Source organism: Neovison vison, chromosome 6 (assembly GCF_020171115.1).
Source record: "Neovison vison isolate M4711 chromosome 6, ASM_NN_V1, whole genome shotgun sequence".
Taxonomy (NCBI): Eukaryota; Metazoa; Chordata; class Mammalia; order Carnivora; family Mustelidae; genus Neogale; species Neogale vison.
Window position 1 is genome coordinate 223,406,799 of NC_058096.1, and position 23,741 is coordinate 223,430,539.

The 23,741-nt window shown below is 63.8% G+C and overlaps 1 protein-coding gene across 1 annotated transcript; it reads left to right on the forward strand.

The window, feature by feature from the left end:
* Positions 1 to 10,586: 10,586 nt before the first annotated feature.
* On the forward strand, positions 10,587 to 21,400 carry KLF16 (Kruppel like factor 16). The gene is made up of 2 exons (XM_044254656.1): positions 10,587 to 11,108; positions 19,109 to 21,400. The coding sequence occupies exons 1-2, from the start codon at positions 10,637 to 10,639 to the stop codon at positions 19,408 to 19,410; spliced, it is 774 nt and encodes a 257-aa protein (XP_044110591.1). The 5' UTR covers positions 10,587 to 10,636; the 3' UTR covers positions 19,411 to 21,400.
* Positions 21,401 to 23,741: the final 2,341 nt, after the last annotated feature.

The following is a 23,741-nucleotide window of genomic DNA, read 5'->3' on the forward strand; positions in this document are numbered from 1 at the left end:
TCCCATGTGGTAAGTAAGGACACGAGGTCTGGGAGGTGCTGTCCCGCCCGTCCTCACCACCCTCCCCTGCACGGAGAGCCAGGAGAACCCACCGTGACCCTGGCAGGTCCAGAGGCCCAGCGGGGTACCCCCTGGAAAGGGAGCAGGGACTGGGATGGGGGAGCACTTCCGACTTGGGGCCATCAGAGCGTGGCCTCCCGGGGTGCCATTGAAAGCAGGGCTGAGCCAGGGCTTCCCTGGACCTCACCACCAGCCCCTGGGGGCTCCTCTGCGCTTCCCCAGAGCGAGAACGGTCCGTGGCGACTCAGCCCGCGTGGCGTTGGCGGGGCCCAGAGTCCGTTCCACCTCTCCAGTCCGAGGCCTCCTGGGTTCCGCGGCCCCTTTAAGGGCGGGGCGGTGCTTCGTCCTGGGGGCGGGGCTGGCGCCGTGGGGGCGCGGCCGGGGCGGAAGCGGAAGTGGCGGTACCGCGCGCCGAGGCGGCGGCGGCGGCCCGCGGGACCCGGGAGGAGGGGTAAGTGGCCGCCGCTCGCATCCCGCAGCCCTCCCGGCGCCCGCTCCTTTGCGCGCCCCGACCTCCCCGCCCGCGGGACGGGCTGCCGTGGGGCGGGCCCGCGCGGACGTCGGCGTCGGAGTGGACGGAGAGCCGGGGTCGCGGCGGGGACTCGGGCCCGGGTGCTCCGGGGCCCGCGTGCTCGCCACGTGTCCGGGGAGCGGGCCACGTGTCCGTGCCGCCCTGTCACCGAGACGGGGCGGGGGCGCGCGCGAGGACTCCCGTCCCTCGAGGCTTGCTGTCTGGACTCCGCGCGCCGCCGGGCCCGGGGGTCCCGCCCCGCCCTTCTCCGACGCGGCAGTGCCCTTGCCTGGGGAGGGGCCGAGGCGCGGGCGGCTGGTGCCCCGTCCCTCCCGGGCCCCACGGGCGCCGGCTGCCGGGCGTTCAGGGCCGTTTCTGATACGACCCGGCGCTAAGGAGCAGCACTGGACTCCGGAGAGACTGTCCCTGTCCGCCACAGGGCCTTTGCATGCCAGAGGTCGGTCGTTGTTGCTGACATGCCCTGCGTCCTGGCCTGGTACAAATGACCCCGGCGTGGCTCGTGTTTCTCAACAGGCCTGACTTTCTCTGTCTGCTGCTCCAGTGTTTCTTCCCCGAAGCACACCCCCTCCCCCTCCCCGCTGCCCTTGGACCCCATCCGAGGGCAGGTGCCCCGGGAGCCGGAGTGCCACAAATCCAGTAAGCTGAAAACAGCTTGTTTAGAATTGGAACAGAAATGTTCTTGGATGCACAGAGTAAACAGTTCGGGAGTTTGGAAGGGCGTTGGGGGAAAACTTGGCATCCCTCCAACCCCTGACCTCCAGGGCCTGGCTCCCCCCTCCTGGGCACTTTCTCATGCGTCAAGGAAGAAAGTCTGAGCGCGCACATCTAATGTGTTGATGCAAAACTTCTCTCCCTTTACATGTAACCCTTTTGGCCAACATAGCTGGGGGTGGGTGCTCTCCCTGTCCTGGGCCATTCATTTCAATTGTGTCATCCTATGGTGTTAGCGCGGGATTTATTGTTTCCTGTTGGTAGAAATTTCGGTTCTTTCTAGGCTTTTTGTAACAAGCAAGGCTAGATTGATTAAGCTTGTACAAGTGTCTTTGTATCGGAGCGGGAACATTTCTGCAGGTCAGCCTGAAGCGACGTTCTTTAGGGCAGGAGTGCTGGGTCAAAGGGCTTTTCACAGGTCTCTGAATGTGTGCTCGATCTCTGTCACAGGCCTTACGGGATTGCCTCCCACCAAGCACCGGGGAAGGACGGGCCTAACACCCATCCCTGATGCTTGCGTTTGCACATCTGGTTGGGGTAAAATAGTATTTCTTCTTTTTTTTTTTTTTTTAAATATTTAATTTATTTATTTGACAGACAGAGATCACAAGTAGGCAGAGAGACAGGACCCTGGGATCATGACCTGAGCCGAAGGCAGAGGTTTTAACCCACTGAGCCACCCAGGTGCCCCTAAAATAGTATTTCATTATAGCTTTACTTACTTGTGTTTCCTAAAGGGAAATGAAACGTAGCAATAGTTTTGTCCAGTTTATTTATTTTTAAAGATTTTATTTATTTATTTGACAGACAGAGATCACAAGGAGGCAGAGCAGCTGGCAGAGAGAGAGGGGGAAGCAGGCTCCCTGCTGAGCAGAGACCCCAATGTGGGGCTCGATCCCAGGACCCTGAGATCATGACCTGAGCAGAAGGCAGAGGCTTTAGCCCACTGAGCCACCCAGGCGCCCCTTGTCCAATTTAATTTTTGCCACTTATATAATCACTTCAAAATGGGAAAAGTCTGTATCTGTTATTAACATGTACATGCCGAAGCGAGCACTTAACATGTACATATGTAAAAGCCGTTTGTATTTCATATTCTTTAACCACTTTTCCATTGGGTTGTTGGTGTTATTGTTTTCTAGGAGCACTTTACATATGAAGGAAATTAACCCATTTCCTGTTAAAATCGTTTCTCCCCCCAACCTATAATTTATTTGTTTTTGACTTGGACTGTGTCTTTTTCCTCCGATTTCTAAAAAATTCATATCATTTTTGCTAAGCATTTAAAATCATTATTAGTCATTGATAGTTGTTTTCTTATATGGTTTCTGCATTTTATGTCATGCTCAGAAGTATTTTCTCTACTCCAAGATTATAAAACATTTGATGTGTTTTTCTGGAATGTAATGGTTTCTTTTTTACATATATATTTAAATTTTTGGTCTAATTTTGGAAAGTGCTTCCGGGAAGGACTGTGGTGGGAGCCCAAACTGCTTTTCCGAATAGGTTTCCCTGACTCCGTTTCCCACAGAAGCCACTCCTGCCCCTGTCGACAGTCTGTCCTTACCGCATGCTGGGCTCTGAGTGCGAGCGGGTCTGTTTCCAGCCCTTGCATTGTCCCCCTCACCTGGACGCCACCGTCTTTACTGAATGCACCAAGACCCCGTGTCCCCTTGTTGAAGTCAGACGGAAATTGTCCTGTCAGAATGCGCAGCTGAGGACGCCGACGTACTTTGTGTGATGCTCGTTCTGCATGACACTAAGTGACAGAAAGCATTCCGAAAGCATCACTGCGTGTCCCCCTCCCCAGCCCTTGGATAGTCACAGTGCCAGGGGTTACCTGGGTTGAAACCGAGTGCTGGTTGCGCCTGCCCACTGCGTGTAAGGGATAAACTGAGGCAGGCTGCTGTGGACCAAGGGCTCATCAGGCTGACCTGGCCCCCAGGCCCTGTGCCTGGAGGATCACCTCTTTCTGGGTGGAGCGCCCCCCCCCACCCGTCCCAGGGCTCACTCTCAGCCTCTGGGGTGGGGGTCGGACCTTGTGCAGCAGTGATGGGGGAAGCCGGTGGTACATTCCAGGATGCGCCCCCCCTTTCCTTTCTGCTTGGTATGGCCCATGGGCCAGGCTGCCTGGGAGAAGGGCCAACTTTCGGTTCTCCATTTTGTGGATTTTCCACAACACATGTGTTCACACCCGGCAGCAGCGTTCTCCTGCTGCCCAGCAGGCCCACCAGCACCTGCGCCTGCGCCCCCCGACTCCCCGTGACTCCTGACCTGCCACAGCTTAGACCCCCGGCGCCCATGGTCTGGGTGTGTCCCGGTACCTAGAGGGCCTCGGGGACACAGCTGGGCATGGCCCCCTCCCTCAGGCCTGGGGCGGTGAGGATGCTGCTTACCCCGGGGCCATGAAGCCCAGACTGGACTTCGCATGGGGCCCCGCACCCAAGGCCAGGCTGTCCACCCTCCTGTCCTTCCGTCTGGGGTCCCAGCTCCCTGTAGACTGAGCTGGTGGGACCCGCTCTGCTGCCTCTGCCATCTCCACCTCCACCGGAACGGCAGGACCCCCAGATTCTGCAAGAGGCCGGGGTTAGGGTTCTGTTCCGTCCAGCACAGTGGCTGCGGCTGTGCGCGGAGCCCTTGCCCGGCAGGGCCCAGATGTGAGATGGAGCCTCTGGTGGGTGCCGGCCCTGAGGACCCTGAGCTAAGGTGTGGGCGCTCCCGCGGGGCAGGGTCCCGGTCGGGGTGCGGGACCGGCCTGGGAGCTGTGGCACTGCATTGGAGGCGTGCCAAGCTGGCATCAGGGTCCCCTCCCTTCCATTTCAGAGCTCCTATCTCCAGCCCAGTCAATGTTGTGACAGCCCTGGGTCACCGGGTTGCTCTCCCCAGTGTCCCCACTTACAAGGGAAATGGCTCACGCCAAGTTGCTCCCAGAGAAGAAGTCCCGGCGCCCCAGCCAGGCTTAGGCCCTGGGCTCCCCTGTGGCTCAGAGAGCCTCTGGACACGGGGGTGCCCCTGCTGGATAGCGCACTCTGTGCTGCCGGACCCCCGTACCTGGCACCAGGCCACACACAGACCAGAGCCACCTGTGCAGAACCCAACCTGGTGGGACCAGGGGGGGTCAGGGCCTGGCTGCCCTCACCCGGCTCTGAGGGGCTGAGCCAGGGCCCTCCGTGTGGTGACCACCGGGCCCAGTGGAGCGCCGCTTGCCCCGTGCGAGGGAGGACCGTCTGGCAGAAGGGTCTTCCTCTCCCTCGGCAGGGCGGGTGGAGACCAGGGGAGTGGGGAGGCTCTGCACCCGGGTCCTCCCCTGCGGCCCCCTAACCTAGCAAGCCAGCTGCTGGGGTTCCTTCTTCGTCCCCATTGGATACCCCACATGACGATCCACAGGCTGGGGTTGTTCTGGGGTACCTTTGCAGGAGTGGCATTGGTGGGTCAAAGGTAGCAAATCTACAGTTTGACAAGCAAGGGAGGGTACTAGGTGCTGCCTCCATGGGAGCCTGCTAATCCCGTTACTGAACAGGACTCCTGGGATCCCTCTTTTGTTTGCTCGCTTCTTTGTTTTCAAGGATTTTTTTTTTTAATTTTATTTTATTTATTTATCAGAGAGAGAGAGGGAGAGAGAGGGAGCACAGGCAGACAGAATGGCAGGCAGAGTCAGAGGGAGAAGCAGGCTCCCTGCCGAGCAAGGAGCCCGATGTGGGACTCGATCCCAGGACGCTGGGATCATGACCCGAGCCGAAGGCAGCTGCTTAACCAACTGAGCCACCCAGGCGTCCCTGTTTTCAAGGATTTTCTTTCGTTATTTGACAGAGAAAGACAGAGATCAAAAGCAGGCAGAAAGCCAGGCAGAGGGGGTGGGGGAAGCAGGCTCCCCGCCGAGCAGGGAGCCTCTGAGCACCCAGGGGTGACGATCCGAGCTGAAGGCAGACGCTTAACCGACGGAGCTGCCCAGGTGTCCGCATTTATTTTATTTCTAACTGGGCTCCCCGCCCGGTGAGGAGCCCTACTCGGGGCTTGAACTCATGACCCTGAGATCCCGTCCTGGGCTGAGAACAAGAGTCGCACGCTTCACCGACTGAGCCCCCAGGCACCCTTCTTCGTGTTTGTTTTAAAACCTCCATCTTGCGGGCACCGGGCCGGCTCCGTCGATGGAGCACGCGACGCTTGATCTCCGGGTTGGGAGTTCGAGCCCCTTGTGGGGCACAGAGATGTCTTCCAAAAAAAAATTAAAATTTTCGTCTTAGAGTACTTCGAGGTTTACAGAAAAGCGAGTGTAGAGTCTCACGCACCCTGCCGTGCCCCTCGTGTGCATACCTTGTCAGAAGCCAGAAACTCACTCCCGGCAGTGAGTGTGCGCTCCCATCAGCTGCCTCCCGACCTTCGTCCGACCTCCTGGGCTCTTCCACTAGGGTCCTTCTCTGTCCAGCAGCTGCGTACCTGTCATGTCTCCTTACTCCCTCGAAATCTAGGACACTTCTTCAGTTGTACCTTGTTTTTCACAAGCCTGACAGTTTGGGGACTGCTCAGGTATTTTCTAAGAAGTCCCCTAATCTGGGCTGAGGGTTATGGGTTTCGGGGAAGAACACAGAGTTGAGAGTCAAGAGTACAGTTGTGTCTCGTCATCTCCTATTAAGGGTTCCCGATGCTCCCCAGACGTCCCTCTGAGATTGACCTTGATCTCCACCGCTAGGCTTAGGTAGGGGCTTCGGGGCCTCCCCACAGTCAGATTCCCGCCCTCCGCTTCCCTGCTCTGTTCTTTGGAAGGGAGTCTCTGAGTCCAGGCTACACATGGAGGGAGATTTATTTAGAAAATAATTTTTCAGGTGCCTGGGTGGCTCAGTGGGTTAAAGCCTCTGCCTTCAGCTCAGGTCATGATCCCAGGGTCCTGGGATGGAGCCCTGCATCGGGCTCTCTGCTCAGTGGAGAGCCTGCCTCCCTTCCTCTCTCTCCGCCTACCTCTCTGCCTACTTGTGATCTCTGTCAAATACGAATAAAACCTTTAAAAAAATAATTTTTCATATAGAAAAGCATAAGAAAGAAAGGATGCATGACCTATAATTATACTGCTTGACACCTGCTGACATTTAAAAAGAACAAAAGGGAGGTGCCTGGCTTGCTCAGTTGTTGAGTGTCTGTCCTTGGCTCAGGTCATGATCCTGGGGTCCTGGAATCGAGCCCCACATCAGGCTCCCTGCTCGGCAGGGGGGCCAGCTTCTCCCTCTCCCATTCCCCCTCCTTGTGTTCCCTCTCTAGCTCTGTCTCTGTCAAATAAATAAAATCTTTTTTTTTTTTTAAAGATTTCATTTATTTGACAGACACAGATCACAAGCAGGCTTCCTGCTGAGCAGAGAGCCCATGCGGGGCTCGATCCCACAACCCTCAAATCATGATCTGAGCTGAAGGCAGAGGCTTTAACCCACTGAGCCCCCCAGGCGCCCCTAACAAATTAAAAAAAAAAATAAAAAGAACAAAAGGGGTCTGCCTCGGGGTCTCAGTTCGTTAAGCCTCCTACTGGATCTCCACTCAGGTCTCAATCTCAGGGTCCTGAGTTCAAACCCCTCATGGGGTTCCACACTGGGTGTGGAGCCTACTTACAAAAATTTAAAAAAGAGGGATGCCTTGGTGGCTCCGTCGGTGAAGCCACTATCTTTGGCTCAGGTCATGATCCTAGAATCCTAGAATCGAGTTCCGCATCCGGTCTCCTAGCTCAGTGGGGAGCTTGCTTCTCCCTCTGCCTCTACCTGCTTGTGCGCCCGCTCCCTCTTTCTGATAAATAAAATCTTTAAAAAAGTTGAAAAAATAAAAGGAATTAACACGCATGGGTTAAAAAAAAGTTGAATAGTACACAAAGTACTATTAAAATTATTATTATTATTATTATTATTTTTTTTTTTTAAAGATTTTATTTATTTATTTGACAGAGAGAGATCACAAGTAGGCAGAGAGGCAGGCAGAGAGAGAGGGAGGAGGAAGCAGGCTCCCTGCTGAGCAGAGAGCCCGATGTGGGACTCGATCCCAGGACTCTGAGATCATGACCTGAGCCGAAGGCAGCGGCTTAACCCACTGAGCCACCCAGGCACCCTAAAATTATTATTATTTTTTAAGGATTTTTCATTTTACTTATTTGACAGAGATCACAAGCAGGCAGAGAGGCAGGCGGAGGGAGAGGGGGAAGCAGGCTCCCTGTTGAGCAGAGAGCCCGATGCGGGACTTGATCCCAGGACCCTGAGATCATGACTGAGCTGAAGGCAGAGGCTTAACCCACTGAGCCAGCCAGGCGCCCTGTTATTAAAATTATTAAAACCAAATGTAAAGTCTTTACTGTCTTAAAAAAGATAGGGCCGTGGGCGCCTGGGTGGCTCAGTGGGTTAAGCTGCTGCCTTCGGCTCAGGTCATGATCTCAGGGTCCTGGGATCGAGCCCCGCATCGGGCTCTCTGCTCAGAAGGGAGCCTGCTTCCCTCTCTCTCTCTCTCTGCCTGCCTCTCTGTCTACTTGTGATCTCTGTCAAATAAACAAATAAAATCTTTAAAAAAAAAAAAAAAAAGATAGGGCCGTCCCAGCATGCGTATATGCACACGTACACACAAACACACACACACTGCAGCCTTGGTTCTGAGCCTGACCTGTTTGGGGCATCTTCCTGGTGGGTACACAGGCCTGGGGCATCCCTGCTGCGCAGGCCTCCGCTTGTTAACTCTCCGCTCACCTGTGCCCCAGGCCTGCCTCCCCTCCAGGGCCAGTGGCTTCCCCCTGCCCTGCCCTGCTCTGGCAGCCAGTGAGCGCCGTCCTGACCCCGAGTGCCATCAGAGCAGGGTGGAGATGGGACAGTGGAGGGACTGGCTGCCGGGAGTGCTCGCACGGCTCCGTACTTCCCCCAAACCCTGTGCTGTCTCAGCTTTGCCCCTGTCTCTGGCCTCTGCCAGTCCTGATTTCCTCATCTGTGAAATGGGGGCGACAACTTGAAGGGTCTTAGGGTGACAAAAAGCAGAGGGGAGCGTGGAGTCCGAGTGCGGTGGGCATCACTGGGCACTGGGGCTTGTGCACACAGTGGCGGCTCAGGGTGTGGGCACACACGGCCTGTGGCTGGAACACAGCCCCCGGTCCGGGGACTCCTGCCTGCAGAGTGGCCAGCGTGGCCCCAGACAAAGCCCACGGGTCCGCTGGCGGGCATGTCTTGTGTGGGGCCACGCAGCCTGCTGGGGACTGCCAGGAGCAGCCCTGACCTGTCTGCTCACACCCTCTGCCCGTGGGAAGAAGGCACGACCTTGTGGCCCCAGGTCCCTGCAGTGGCCCTGAGTGCTGCCCGGGCCATGTCTGCTGGAGGCCCAGGTGTGGCTGCCTGTGGCACACATCCCCCAGCCCCCCTTCCTGCATTGGGTGGTCCCGTGCCTACCCACCGATGCCCTTTCCTGACTCCCAGCTGCCCTGCCGTAGACCTTGAGCTCCTGAAGGGCACGTTGCTGGGTGCTCCTCTGGGCACAATAAACATCCCTGGAAGCAACAAATGGGTCCTGGCCTCTTTCCTGTCCGGCTGCTTGCCTCCGTGCCTGGTGTCAGGTGGGGTCAGGGGTAGGCTCCAGGGCTGCCTGCCTTGTCTGAACTTGGGAGAGCTGCTTCTGTGTGACCCGGCAGTGGAGGTGCAGGGGGCGGGGACTGTAAACTGGCCCAGGCGGCTCACCTAAACCTTCAAAGGCACGGGCCGGGGGCACAGCAATGATGACTGCAGTGCTCGCCAGGTGCCCCCCTGGATGGTCCTCGGCCCGTCAAAGGGTCGTCCTTCGCCTGGGCAGCCTTCAGTCAACACTGTGTCTCTGGCTCTCCCCATACAGCCACGTGCAGGGTGGGGGTGGGGGCCCGGACGGGAGCAGACAGCCGCCAGCGAGGTGGCAGAATGAAGAGAGTCGAGCATGGGGCCGGGGTCCGGGCCGCTGTCCCGCATGCAGGCAGCAGCAGCTGTGCCCCCAGGAGGCCGCTCTGGCCATCGCTGGGCCCCCACAGCCAGCCTAGGAAGAGGCGGGGCCGTGGTCGCCGCAGAGAGGGCCACCCTGTTGTCCCACTTCCGAGTGACCCCGGCCTCGGACTGCCGGCTTGGCTGACCCTGGCCATCGGCGCCCTCCCCATTGAACTACCTGGCCCGGACGTCCTCAGGGCTTCCACAGGCCCCACTTTTCCCAGCCCCAATCCCAAGGATCCGCGCCCAGCGGCGGGGAGCGATGTTCCAACCCCGAGTATGGGCCGGACGCTCTGCCTCGCCCAGCTCTTTGCAACCCCGCCCGGCTCCCCTTCCCGACCCCCCGACTCCGCTCCTCCGCCAGCCCACACCGGCCCTCCCCACCCCCCGTGGGGTGCGCACAAGTGACTCCCGAGGGGGGTGCAGGAGGAGAAACAAACGGCGGTTCGCCGGACGCGGCTGGGCGGGGCGCCCCACTCGTCCCGTGCCCGGCCACGGGGCTCCGGGAAACGCGAGGCGACGGAGGGGAGCGCGGTCCAGCAGGGCCCAGGTCAGGGTGAAGGAGAGGGGGAAGGGTCGCGCACGTGGCCGGGAGGCGGGGCTGGCCGCTTCCGCACCCCCACCGGGCCACGTGGGGAGCGAAGCCCTCCCCCATCGAGAACGGGGGCGCGCCCGGGGCCAGGGTGGAAGCGTCCGGGGAAGGGGCGGGCTCCCGCCGGCCGCGCGCCCCGGCGTGGGGTGGGCGCGCCCGCGAGGGGGCGGGGCGCGCGCCGAGGAGGGCGGGCTGCGCCGGGCGGGGGTGGGGCCGTTCGGGCGGGAGGGAGGGGCGTGCCCAGATGGGGCGGGGCGCTCCCGCGAGGGAGGATCGTACCGGGGAAGGGCGGAGTTTGGCGCGGTGAGGCGGGGGTACTCCGAGAAGGGCGAGGGGGCGCGAGCCGCAGGGACCGGAGGCGGGGTCTCGGGCTGGGGGCCCCGCGCGGGGAGGGCGCGCTTCGGGAAGCCGGCGGAACCGAGCTCCGGGGTCGGAGTGGGCGCGCCGGGGGCGGCTCCTGCGGCCCAGACCCCGCCCCCGGCGGCCGCGCGCGGCGGGCAGGGCGGCGGAGGGCGCGCCGGGCGGGGGGCGTGGCCGCGCGCCCCGAGGGGGCGTCCTCCGGGCGGGGCGGGCCGCGGCCGCCCCCGCGGGCTCCGGTGCGTCAGGGCGCGTCAGGCGGGGCGGGGCGGGCCAAGCGCGGGCGGCGGCGGCGGCGGCGCGCGCCGGCCTCCGCCTCCTCCTCCTCCTCCTCCGCCTCCCGCACTCGAGCAGCCGCCGCCGGCCGGACGGGCACCGCTCCCGCCGCCGCCTTTCAGCCCGCTCGGCCCGCGCCGCGCGCCCTTGCCCGGCATGTCGGCGGCCGTGGCGTGCGTGGATTACTTCGCTGCCGACGTGCTCATGGCCATCTCCTCGGGCGCCGTGGTGCACCGCGGGCGGCCGGGCCCCGAGGGCGCGGGCCCCGCGGCCGGCTTGGAGGTGCGCGCGCCACGCCGCGAGGCTGCCCCGCCCGGGCCCCCGGGCCCGCCACCGCCGCCCCCCGTCGCCTCCGGCCCGGGCCCCGCCGCCGCCCCCGCCGCCGCCGCCGCCGCCGCGCCCCACCTGCTGGCCGCCAGCATCCTGGCCGACCTGCGCAGCGGGCCCGGCGCCGCCCCGGGGGGCGCCTCGCCCGCCTCCTCCTCCTCGGCCGCCTCGTCCCCGTCCTCTGGCCGCGCCCCCGGCGCCGCGCCCGCCGCCGCCAAGAGCCACCGCTGTCCCTTCCCGGGCTGCGCCAAGGCGTACTACAAGTCCTCACACCTCAAGTCGCACCTGCGGACGCACACAGGTGAGCCCCGTCCTCCCGGCCCGCGCGCGCGGTCTCCTGCGCCCCTTCCCCCTCCGGGACCCCAAAACTGCGTGGCGCGTGGGGGGCGGGGAGGGGGGCGCGCCGGGGCGCCCCCCGCCGCCGCCGCCGCCGCGCCGGCCGGGAGGGCGGGGCCTCGGTGGGTGGGGCGCGCGCAGGGGGCGTGGCGGCCACGCGGTCGGGCGGCGCGCGGTTGGCGGGCGAGAGCGTGGCCGCTGCAGGGACTCGCGGGGCGCGCGGCGCGACGGGGTCCGTGGGCGGAATCGGGGCTCCCGGACCGTCCCCTCCCCCGTCGGCCCGGTTTCTCTCTGTTTCCTGTCGCGTTCGCGTCCGGGGAGTGGATGCCGCGGCTGGAGCACCCGCTCTGACTGTCCTGTCTTCCCGTCCTTTGCCTCAGTTTCCCTATCTGTAGAGAGGGAGGTGGCAGCGACGAATCACCCCAGAGGGCAGCAGAGCCGCTGGCGTGGGGGCCGGGGTGGGGGGGCGCCCCACACGTTTATTGTCCCCCCCTCGTGAGTTTTAATAAGGCGGCGGGGGTTGCTGAGTGCGCGGGTTGAGGCCTGAGTCTGGATGCGGGAGTGGGGGGCGGATTTGAGAGGGGGACCCTCGAGGGCCTCAGGTCCTCACGCGTTAGGTGGCAGGGATGGGCTGAGGGGTCCGTGACACTTGTCACCTCTCGCTTCTCAGCTGAGGGTGAGGGAATAGCTCGGGGAGTCTGAGGGAGGGTCACAGTCATCACCCCTTCATCCCCTCCCTTGTCCCTCTGGGGTCCCCCACCCTCCACCCCGAGAATGCTCTTGTCCAAGTTGGGAGTTTGGGTTGGGGTTCAGGGAAGGTGGGTGTTGGAAGCTGGCCAGGGCTTGAGTATTGGGGGGGGTCCTCCTGCCCTCCGGGAGGGCGGGCATCTGGGTGCTGTCATGAGGGTGCACTTGGATTGCGGCTCTGCTGCTTTCTAGCCCATGACCCATCTTGGGGTTCAGTGTTTTTGCCTGTGTAAAGGGCGCAGAATTCTGCCTTCTCAGGGTCTCGGTGGGGGGTCTGGTGTAGCCAGGGCGCTGTGGACGCACTCCCCTTGTGGAGAGGGCACAGGAAAGCAGGCCTGGCCCTGTCGTGTGGTGGGGTTAGGGTGCGGGCAGCCCCAGGCTCCTTGTGGGACCTCAGATGCCCGGTGTTCTCCTCCCTGCTTTTGGCGCTCCCCTTCTCCCTCAGTCCCCATCCCTGCCCATGGGGACCTGGAGGCTCTGCCCCGCTTGTGAGCACCGGACGGGATACCAGGGGCACTGGGGTGCTGGGCAGGGTCTGCATTGCCTCCTGGAGCCGCCCCACTTCCCCAGCAGCCGCTGGGTGTTTATTCCTCTCTGGGTGTGGAGCTGGGGTCTGAGGAGGGCCCTGGATCATCCTAAGTGAGTCGGCCTGTTTGGGCAGCCGGGGTGCTGACGCGGAGAGACTCTCCGGAGAGGGACCCCATTTTTCCCACTCTTGCGCTCCTACTCCTGTCCCGTTGTTGGATGGTGAGGCGCCGAGAGCCTTTTGGACCCCCCCAACCCAGGGTACTGATTTGATTTATTTTCTTTTCTGGGTCCTGTCCAGTTTCTGGGTCAGTGGGAGGCAGTGGCCAGGCCACCTCCCAGCACAGGTCCCAAGAGAGAACTTCAGAACGGCCTGGAGTCCTTCGACCAGAGGCTCAGAGGCCCCAAGCAGTGGTGGTCGCCTCGAAGTCGGGGGACTCCTTGCTGCGCCAGGATGTCGGTATTGCTGTCCTGGTTTTAAATGAGAACTCTAGGTTCCTGAGGCCCAGCCGGGGTGGGGGGAGTGTCCCAGTGGAGGGGGTGAGTAGTGGGTGGGGGGCGGGCAGGATGCCATCCCTCACGGATCCTTAGCCCCCATGGGAGCGGTCCTGTCTCAAAGCCCTCCCCACAGTGCAGCGTGGGAGCCCAGAGGGCACGGCTCCTGGGCACACCGGATGCTCCTGAGGTTGGGAAAGCCTGACTCAGGGCCCCTTGCTGTTCTGGTTTCCGAGGGTCTCCGTCACTTGGGTGCCCGAGACTGCTCATTCACGGAGTCGCCCCCCCCAACCCTGGCTTCGTGGTTGCGTAAGGGCCTGTGAGTTTTTCTGGCTTCTAGTCGAGGGGGGCGCTGCTGTTACGCCTGGCTTGGGGGAGGGGAAGTCATGCTGGCCCTGGGTGTCCCCAGGCTAGCTTTGTGTTGCCTGTGGCCTGGAGTGGGCCTGGGGACCCATGTGATGAGGAGCGGGAACCAGAAGTCAGCGGGGCCATCCCCCGGGAGAGAAGCCTGCCCTCCCCTGCCCTGCCTGAGGATCACTCTTTCTCTCTGTAAGGAGAATCCCAGTCCGGGTCCAGCCCCATTCCACAGCAGAGCAGACTGAGGGCCCGGGCTGGAGCCTGGCCAGAGTCCAGTGTCCCCGCTCCGCTTGGCACAGGAGGCGCCGAGGCCGGGGAGGGCCACCCAGCGGCAGGGGCAGGGCTGTCCTGTGGTCCCCTGGGTCTGGCCTGGAGCCCCGGCATGGAGCTCTCCTACGTGGGGTGGGGAAGGACTTTGGAAGCTTCAGGAGAAGTTGACGCCGTTGCTATGGATACTGAGAGTGAGAGGCGCGATGGGGCGGGGGCGGGAGGAGAGGCTGGCTGTCTACTCCTGCTCTCCCAACCTCCATATCCGGACTGTTCCCCTGCCCCAGAGTCCCCGGTTCCAAGCGGGCATGAGCTCTGCTCCTGCTGGACTCTCAGGCCCCCCCCCAGCAAGAGGGAGCTCAGACCCAGGAGTGGAGCTTCTAGGCCAAGGTTGGATCGCCAGGGGGCCACGGACACCAGTCTCGGTGGTTGTCCAGGGCACCCTGGGGGGTCTCGGCAGGATCCCTGGCCGCACCCACTTGATGCCAGTAACTCGTGTCCCCTGGGGTAGTTGCAGGATCACCCCCAGGTGAGACCCCCCGTTTTACTCTCAAACCCTGTCTCAAGTCAGGCATGGGAGGTGAGCGCTGAGCACGTGCGGTTCTGTGGGGCCGCCCCGTCCCTGTGCCCTCACAGCTTGGACCCTTGGGGAGGGGGTAATGGCCACAGCCATGCAGGAAAAGGTCTCTCTGCTACCTCCGGGTCCTGTGGGGCAGAAAGGGGTGTGTCCCAGGAGCAGGGTGTTGCCGGCTGCAGGGCATGGGGACAGGGGCCCTGGGGCAGGAGTTGGGAGGCTGAGGCAGAGGTGTGAGGCGGGGAGGGTCAGGCCAGGTGAAGGGTTCCGTTTAATCCCAAGGGCAGGGGATGGAGGGTGGCCAGGAAGGCAGGCCCAGCTTTGCAGAGGAAAATCCGTTTACGGAGCTGGGATTAGGGTCCCGGGAGAGGAGTTGAGGAGGGCAGGCTCCCCGCCTGGGAGCGAAAGGGGTGGGCCAGCCCACAGACTGGGTGCAGGTGAGAAGCCCCTGGGCGTGGAGAGTCAGAGGTGGCCGGGGTGGACCCCAGTTATTCTGAGTAGCCCAAGGAGGGGGCCGGGTGGGGGTGGTGGGATTCTTGGCCGAAGAGGCCCCCCGGGGAGAGGCAGATGGGGACACTGAGGCCCAGAGGGGAAGTAGCCACCATCCTCCCGGGGCCGAGTGGACAGCAGACCCTGTCCCCCTACCCACCTCCCCTGGGCAGAGTGCCTTTGAGGACAGGTGGGGCTCGGGAGACTGGCGGCTTCCGGGGGGGGGGGAAGTGGCCAGGGAGCTCCCCCTAGCTCCCTCCTCCACACATGCAGAGAGCAGCTGGAACTGGGGAGTGGGGGAGGGCCCCCAACATTGCAGGGGGCGATAACCGCCCCCCACCCAGGCTCCCTGATAAAGGTCGCCCAGATGGCCCGGGAGCTGGTTCGCGATACCAGTGCGTGATACCAGTGCGAGGAGCCGGCCTCCCTCCGAAGGGGGCCGCCCTGACTTGAACCTTCGCCCAGTGCCGTCCCAGAACAGTGGGTCTCCCGACCACACATGCTGGGGGGGGCGGTTGTGGGAGCTGTTAACTGCTCACCCCCTGGGCCAAAGAGGCCCGTCTGGGTGGGAAGCGAGCCTCGCAGTGTGGGTCTGCAGGGAGGAAGGAGGGGTGAGGGGCTGCAGGAGCCGTAGTGCGGTGGGGGGCGCGGGGGCGGACAAGATGGTGAACACCCCGTCAGCTGCTGCTGCACCGAGCTTGGCCCTCTGGCCCCCGAGGCTTCACACAGATGCATGGAGTGCCCACGGCGGGTCAGGCCTGTGCCCTCCACTTGGCAGTCAGGTGAAGGGGCAGGTCTCACACCTGGGAGAAGCAAAAAAAGGGGACGGTGGAGTGCACCTGTGGGGTAAGGAGAGGCCGATCTTAGGTGTGATGGTATACACAGAAGGGGCAGAGTGACAGGGGAGAGAGTCTAGGCAGCCAGAACACGGTGTGTGAGGACTGAAGAAGTCGAGGGAGGGTGAGGGGTCAAGGTAAACCCTTTCGGCTTTAATCTTGGGTCAGGGAGTAGTCTTGGGAGTTGAAGAGCAGAGCACAGACTAGGTGGCTTAGCCCCAAGCTGATGGGCTACTGCACTAGTCCAGGCAAGAGCTGGGTGCACAGCCAGTGTGGGGTCTGGAGATATTCTGAAGGGGTTACTGATGGGATTTCCTGCCAGTTACCCAGCAGGCCAGGGTCAGAGATGGCCTGTCTCCACCTTTGGTGGCAACAACAGGACGATTGAAAGGGGAAGCCTACAGGAGGAGTGGGGATGTGGGGGTGGGTAGGTGGTAAGCTTTGTGTTTGGGGGGCAGGGCCCAGGGGGCGCCTGGCTGGTCGCTCATTGGGGCACGTGACTCTTGATCTCAGGGTTTGAGTTCGTGCCCCACGTTGGGTGAGGAGATTATGTAGGGCGTCTCTGTACAGCCATCCTAGGAGCTTGCTGGAGGCAGACCCCAGGCCCTGCTCTCTAGACCTCCCCATCAGCTCCCCCCTTCTGCTGCACCTCCACAGCTGCTGTTCTTTGGGTTCTTTCTGGAATCCCGGGGTGGGGGGAGCTTCAGGAAGCCCCTGGCCTGCTCCCTGCTGCCTGCTGCAGCCCAGCCCTCTGGAGCTCTCCAGAAATTCTCTCACCCGGCCCAACTCCACTGCATGTGCTGGGTAGGTGGGCATTTGTGCAAGGGTCAGCTGTCGGACACAGCTCCCTCCCTACCCAAGGGATGACCTCAGGAGGTCATGGCAAAGGTTAGTTGTAGGAGCCGGGTCCTTGGCCCTGTCCAGGAAGGCCAGGCAGGCCAAGCGGTGCTGCTTGGCTCCGGTACCACCTTCCTGGTCCCCTCTTTATCCGGTCTCCAGGACCTCTTGGCCTCCATTTTTTCTGAGCCAGCATGGCACTGTGGTGACTGCAACTGTCCCCAGGTCACCCCAGCCCAGCCCAAGTCAAAAGGTCATGTCCGCAGGGCCCCGCCCACCGCATCTCCTCCAGCCCAGGTTCCAGTCCGCTCTGGGGCAGCGGGAGGTGGCACCTGCGGCCCCACTGGCTCCGAGCCTCCTGAGCGCAGCCCCCTCCCCGCCCTGGCTAGTGGACTGTGGGAGGGTGACAGGGCCTGGTATCTCGCAGGCATTCGCCCGACGTTGTGGGGGCGGGAAGCCTGCGCACCGGGTCCCGCCACCCACGTGTGCACGTGAGTTCCCCAGCAACTGGGTGTGGGGCGGGGCTGGCAGGCGTCCAGCCGGCAAGTCGACCCCAGCCCGGCCGCCCCCGCCCTAGCGGGAGCGGGGACCACGTGAGCGAGGCCGGCTGGGCTGCGGATGGCCCTGCCGCCACCGAGCTACGTGCGGCAGCTGTGTTCCCGGCGGCTGCACGCGTCCTGCCCCAGTGCACGCTGGCACGGCTCTTGCAACCTGCTCGTTGCAAAGTGGAACTGCGGGGAGGCGGGGCGGCCCAGTCCCGCCGCCCGCCCGAAATGGGGAAGTGAGCCAACTGCGGGGCGCGCCAGCAGCGGGATGGCCCCCCCTTCCCTTCTGCTTCTCCCCGCCTGCGCGCTGCAAGATGGCGACAGGACTGCGTGCCCCTCGGAGGGGGCTCCCCCGGGCACCGGGACTGGCCTAGAGCCAGCAGCCCCGCCCCCGAGACCGGACTCCCCTCCCGCAGACTGCAGCCCTGGGGGACTGTCGGGTCCCAGCACTTCCACCATCCGGGTGGGGCCGGGGTCCTTTCCTGGGCTGTTTTGAGCCCCTGGGGTTCTGTAGAGGTTGGCCTTGCGGAGGTCCCTCCCCCTGCCTTTGGGATCATCCCGGGGAGGGGTGCAGCCCTGGAGGTTTGCAGTCTGCGAGGTCTTGGGCACAGATGTGTAAGCCCCCCCCCGTAGGTGACTAGCACCCCTGGATTCACCGCCCCCTGGGACATGCCCTCGCGCTGCTGGGAGAAACCCACAGATCTTCATGGGGGGACTTGCTGGACCTCGCAGCCTCCTTTGGTCTTGGGGGCGGCCTGGAAGAAGGGGTGGGGGAGGGGAGGGTTTCGTTCTCCCCTGGGCCACGGGTGATGGCAGCGGCGCTCTCCCTGCCTCTCCTGTCTCCTACCTCCTCCCAGCCCGTCACCTAAGGACAGTCCCTTGGCCTTCAGAGCTGGGATGTCCCTGGCACACGCTGAGAATCCCCACCCTGCTTCCCCCCACAGCCGCCCGTCTGCCCCCGTTGTCCTGTCCGCCCGCTCCCGGTTTCCTCTGCCCTCGGCCACCATGTACCCTGTTTGGGGGCCTTTCTCAGACCCCGGGCCAGGCACCCCCTTCTGGTGTGTTCCCTGACTGAGTCACCACAGTGCCCAGCCTGGGCCTGACTCCGCGGTGGCCGCCCGGAGTGCAGCCTCTGCCTTTGCACCTGGAGCTCCATCCAGCCACAAAGGGTGTCACACGGGGGTGTGGGCGCCACGGCTCACGCGCCCACATTCTCTCCGTATCGGCGCGGCACACACCCTCCAAAACTCCTGAAGGAAACAGCCACTGGGAGGCCGGCCTCCAGGTGCCCCGCGCAGGGGCACAAGCTCCGGGTCCCTCAGGGCCCCTCGGCCTGGGGCCGTGGCGGGGGTCCAGGGGGGACTCCCCCTGGGGTGGGGAGATGCTGACAACGCTCGCTGGGGACCGGGCTGAACCGATGGGGGGCCGGCATCCCAGACGGGAGGGGTGGGTGGCGACGAGCGCTTGGGGCTGGCGGCGGCTGGCCGGGGCAGGATGGGCGAGGCCGGCCTGGGAGGTGGGAGGGGTCTACGGAGGAAGTTGCCTGATGGCGGCCCGCCCCTCGCCTCCCCTCGCCTCCCCTCGCCTCCCCTCGCCTCCCCTCGCCTCCCCTCGCCTCCCCTGCCCGTCGGTTCCGCGGGGGCGGGGTAAGGCCGGTGGGCGCAGCCTCCAAGCCTTCCCCTTCCCGGCAGCGTGGTGACCTGCCAGGGGCCTTCTCTGCCAGGGCCTTGTGCCCTTCCCCACCCTGGGCTCTGGGGCTGCAGGTGGCGCTGCGTTCCCTCCACATGGCCCGCCCCAGGGTCAGTGGGTGGGTTGGGGCATGGGAGGCCACAAGGGTCAGTGGGTGGGCCGGGCACCTGGGAGCACCTGGGAGCCTCCCGTACGCCCCCCCCCCCCCCGAGAGCGGGACCCGCTGGCGGAGGGAGCAGCCCCTGCCGAGCCCCGCGTGCCCCGGGGGCGGGCGCAGAGCTGTGCCCAGGCCGTGGTGCGGCGGGAGTGGGGCGGCCCGGCAGAGCTCGGCCTCCGCCCGTTCTGCTTCGCGCCCAGCGAAACTGCTCGTGGAATTACTACCGGGTCCTGGGGAGCGAAGGGCAGGAGAGTTCCTTAGGGGCTTCGTGAAATGAGTGGGGGGTTTCTTTACGTCCCCCCCCGAGTCCAGCCTCCGGAACCCGCGGGCGGCTGCGGCGGGTGGGGGGCGGGGGGAGCCCCAGGGCCCGGACCGCGGGGCCTGCCGGCGCCCCACCGCCGCCCGCGCGCTGACCGCCGCCGTCTGTCCTCTGCCCCCTCTGCGCAGGCGAACGCCCGTTTGCCTGCGACTGGCCGGGCTGCGACAAGAAGTTCGCGCGCTCCGACGAGCTGGCCCGCCACCACCGGACGCACACCGGCGAGAAGCGCTTCCCCTGCCCGCTCTGCTCCAAGCGCTTCACCCGCAGCGACCACCTGACCAAGCACGCGCGCCGCCACCCCGGCTTCCGCCCGGAACTGCTCCGGCGCCCGGGCGCCCGCAGCACCTCGCCCAGCGACTCGCTGCCCTGCAGCCTGGCCGGCAGCCCCGCGCCCAGCCCCGCGCCCAGCCCGGCCCCCGCCGGCCTGTAGGGCCCTCTCCAGCCCGCCCTGCCGCACCCCTGCTGGGCCTGGGCACGGAGCACCAGCAAACCGCCTGCTGTCCACAGCCAGGGGCGGGCCACGGACCGACAGCCCCGGTCCCCGACGCCGGCCGGGGTGGGGGTGGTCCTCGGGAGCGGTGGCTGGGGCCCGCGTCTGTAAATAGCCATGTCGGATAATTCTCTTCCCACGTGTTACACAGGAACCCCTGGTGGGCGGCCAGCAGGCGCTCCCCTCTCCCCATCGCCACCTCCCTGCTTTGGAGAGGGTGAGTCTGGGGGGGGGCTGCTGAGCGGCCCAGGAAAGGTGCACCTGACCGGTGCTTGGACCCTGCCCTCCCCAGCCCCCCTCTCCAGGTTGGGATGATGTGTGCAAAGAGCCTTAGATGAACCAGGGGTTACCGCGGCACCCCTGCCCACCGCGCCCGGGGCCCCTCACCCCTCTGAAAGCCATTGGAGATGTTCAGGGAATTGGGGCGTGGCCCCAGCCACCCCCATCCGGGTACTCAATCTCAGGTGTCCACAGGTTCTGCCCTGCCACCCAGCTCCCCGGCAGTGGGGGTGGGGGAGGGGGGAGGCAGTAGGATCCAGGATTTGCTCCTAAGACTGGGGTGGGGAGGGAGAGAAACGGGTTCTTCCAAAGAGCAATTTGACTCACATGGAGGGGAGGGGGTAACACGGCTGCGGCTGGGGCAAATGCCTCCTTATTTATTTTCCTCTGTCTCTGCTGGTGGGAAGGAGGGGGGCGGGAAGCTGCCCCCCTCTGGGTGGGTGTGTGCGTGTGACTGAGGACTGTGCCTGTCAGAGTCCAGTCCCCGACTTTGGCCTTCCACAGCATGGTGTGACAATCAGTCAATCCCTCCTGTTTGGGACCACGACAGCATCGAGCATAAAGCCCCCGTCCCCTGCAGGTGGAGGTGTGGGGTCCGGCCCGCCCTGCCACTGGCCTTTCTTCCTGGCGGGTAGCCCCGGTCGCGTGGCCTCTGGACCAGAGGCTGGGGTCCCGCCTGTGAGGGCGGGAAGCATGAGGGCTGACCCCTGCACCCCATGGGATAGCTCGTTTTTTGGACCGGGTAGAATATTTTTTCAGGCACCAATCCCTTTCCTGACCTGGGCCCTGTGGGTGGTCCGCTGTCCTGGGCGGGGGGGTGGGTGTTGGGGGGAAGGTCTGCTTGATCTGAACTTAGGGTAGGGAGGGGTAAGTGCTGTGTCCTCTCCTGGTGCATTCCCACCACAGCTTGGGTTGGGTTTCATTTTGGACAGGGATTGAGGACCCCCATCCTACAATGGGAGAGCACCCAGGCTCCCTGTCCCAAGACCCTGAAAGGACCTGCGTCCCACTGTTGGCTGCAGGAGGTTTGTGGCACCTGCGTGTGTTCCAGAACCTTTCTGTCTCCCCTTTAGGGGGCTGGAGGTTTGGATGGCATCGGTGTGGACCAGACCCGGCCTGGCAGGATCCAGGGATGGGTGCTGGGGGTCCTGGGGAGGAGGCCAGGGAAGCCCTTTTGGAGCTGGACTGGGAAGGGTCGTCTTGCCTGGTCTCTGGGCGGATCCTTGCTGGCCCGGTCCGTCTGTACCCTAAACCCTCCTCTCTGGCAGTGTTAGTGAGATGCCTTAGTCTGTGGGGACAGGCTGGGGTCCCATTTTCCCCTGTGACTTTATGGACATCCTCTTGGTGGTCCCATCCTTGGGTGGTGCCTCCTCCCTGGAGGTGGGCTCTGGGTTTGAGGGGCCGGGAAGCCGGGGACTCATCCCTGGCCCCTGTCCAGTGTCCAGGGGCCTGGAGAGACCTGCGCCCCTCCTCCCCCAAGGAGCTGGAGGTCACTGGGACCTGGTTCCAGCCACTTAGCTGTGGCATCTCAAGGGGGGAAAGTGAGGAGGGCCCCCCCAGGGATTTGTGCTTTCAGGGGGCGCCCCCCCTTCCTCCGTCCTGCCTGGCCTCTTCCTTGTATTTAATTAAACAAGCCCTTTTTTAAACCCGACTCTTGTGCCCGTGTGGTTTTTCCCACCCCTGGCCTTCAGCCGGCCAGCTGAGTGCCTGTGTCCCCCAGCCTCCCGCTGGGGACCCTGGAAAGACCCCACTGGCTGGGACACGAGATAACGCTCCCTAAGGCCTGGGGAGGGGGCCGCTGCCCCGCCTCACCCACGCGTCGCGCGGCTGCGTCCCCCTCCTTGCCGTTACCCGGCAACCGAGGCGCGGTGACACGGCGCCCGCCCCTTTCCGGCTCCGGGAGCTGGGGGAGCCCCTGCCCGTGGGGCGGCTGGTGGGCGTGACAGCGCTGATCAGAGAGGGTTCCCGGACCCCGCTGCCTCCACCGCCCTCCGTGCCGCGCCCGGCCGGTCTGCGCAGGTATCGCACGCCTGCCGTCCGCCCGCTCCGGATTGGAGGGCACAGGGCCGGGGAGCCCCTTGGGGAGGACTCAGCGGCCCCGGGAAGGTGATGAGGGTGGTGCACCCCTTTCCTAGGGAATAGACGCCCAGATCCCCGCGGTCTGCAGGGCCCCGAGGGCGGGTGTGGCTCCGGTGGGGGCGCGCAGACCCTCCCCAGGGCCTTCCCCGAGTCGGCCCCGGGAAGGCGAAGGCCCCGCCATCTGGTGGCCGTTCCTAGCATTGCCCCGCCGGCTCCCGCCGAGCCCTGCCCCGGGGTCCTGGCCCTGCGGCCGCGCTGGGCAGGGGTTGGTCCCTCGCCCTTCCTCAAGGACGGCCTCTCTGTTATATCCCCCTAACCCCCGCTTCGCTTTGTCCCCTTTTTCCTGGCTTCTGCCCCGCAGACCCGCAGACATTGCTCCTTGGACCCCGGTCCCACTGCCCCCCTTCCACTCCACCTGGCTTTTCTGCCCCTTTGGGCAGAGTCCCTGGAATTTGGGGTCCACACACGCAGCCCCTCCTGCCTGTCTCTCTTGGGACACCATCCCATGTGCTCTGCACAGCTCGAAGACGTCCCCTGCGGCCTTCTGGACGCTTCCTGGTCATGTGGCCTCGGGGATCCCTGACCCCCTCGGATATCCTCCACCCCGGACTCAGAACCCCCTCCTTAAGCTCCTAGTACGCTCACATTCCCTTATGCGCCCAGGACACTCCCTGGTCCCACGCCACTCGGACCTCAACTCCAGACCGTCAAAGTGCCAATTCCCACCGCCAGGCTGCCCAGTCCCACCTCCCCTTCAGGCACCGGCCTCTCCTTCTTTCCAGGTGCAGGCCAGAATCCTTGGGGTCACCCTGGACCTTGAGTGTCTCTAACCACATCCATTCCATCCGGAAACCTCCCTGGAGTTCTAACTTAAAAGCACATCCAGCGTGGGCCCAATTCCACCCCATCATTGGCTACCTGGACCGCAGCAGGCCCCCCTCCCCCAACGCCCCCCCAGTCTGATGTGTCCCCTCTCGGTGGCCACCAGAGGGCGCCCATGAGCACCTGCCTTGCGTCCCACTCTGCTTACAGCCCTCTGGGGCTCCTCCGGGAAAAGCCCAAGTCTTCACTGATGTCTCCAGGGCCCTGCACTCCTGCCTCTCTTCCCCTTGTCTACGCTGCTCCAGCGGCGTGGACCTCCTCTTTGTTCCTCCAATCGGCCAACCCAGTGCTGCCCCAGGGCCTTTGCACCAGCTGTGCTTGCTGCCTGGAATGCCCTTCCCCCGCGTTACCTTCTGCAGAACCGCTCAACCCCCACCGTCCTGAGAGGACTACAGGAACCACCTCTTATCAGACAGACACCCGCCGCACTTGGATCGTGCTGTCTCCTTTCCTTACGTCTTCTGGTCTGTCTCCCACACCTGGAGCACCGCCTCCACCGGGGGATCTTTCCGCTGTTCACCGGTGCTTCTAGCGCTGTGTCTGGCCCGTAATGGGCACTTGGTGAATATTTGCTAAATGGACGTCCAAGGCCCACCCGTGAGCGCGGACGGAGACTAGGTGAGCTTCACTTCACACACCTTGTCGGGTCACTCTCGGGGGCCCGCCTTTCTGTTCTTGGTGATGACAGGTGTTGCCGGACCCCCGTGTGAGGGGCCCAATGGCTGAGGTGAGGACAGCAGGAGGCTGGGAGGGGGCCATCCTGTGCTCACGGGGTCCGTGGCTATCAGCAGCTGCTGGACCTGGGGTGGCCAGTTGTTCGTACGGTGGCTGCGGTGGGCAGCTGTGGGTGCATCTCCCCGCATTTTAAACATGGGCAACAGACACATTCACATCATTTGAAAAACTCCGCTCAAAACCTTGGGGCTCAAACACACACACGGAAAGCAACCACACGTGTGTCCAGAGCTGCACAGTTCACGAGGCACAGACGCTCTTGCACCCGCGGCCAGACACAGGAAACCAACACACAC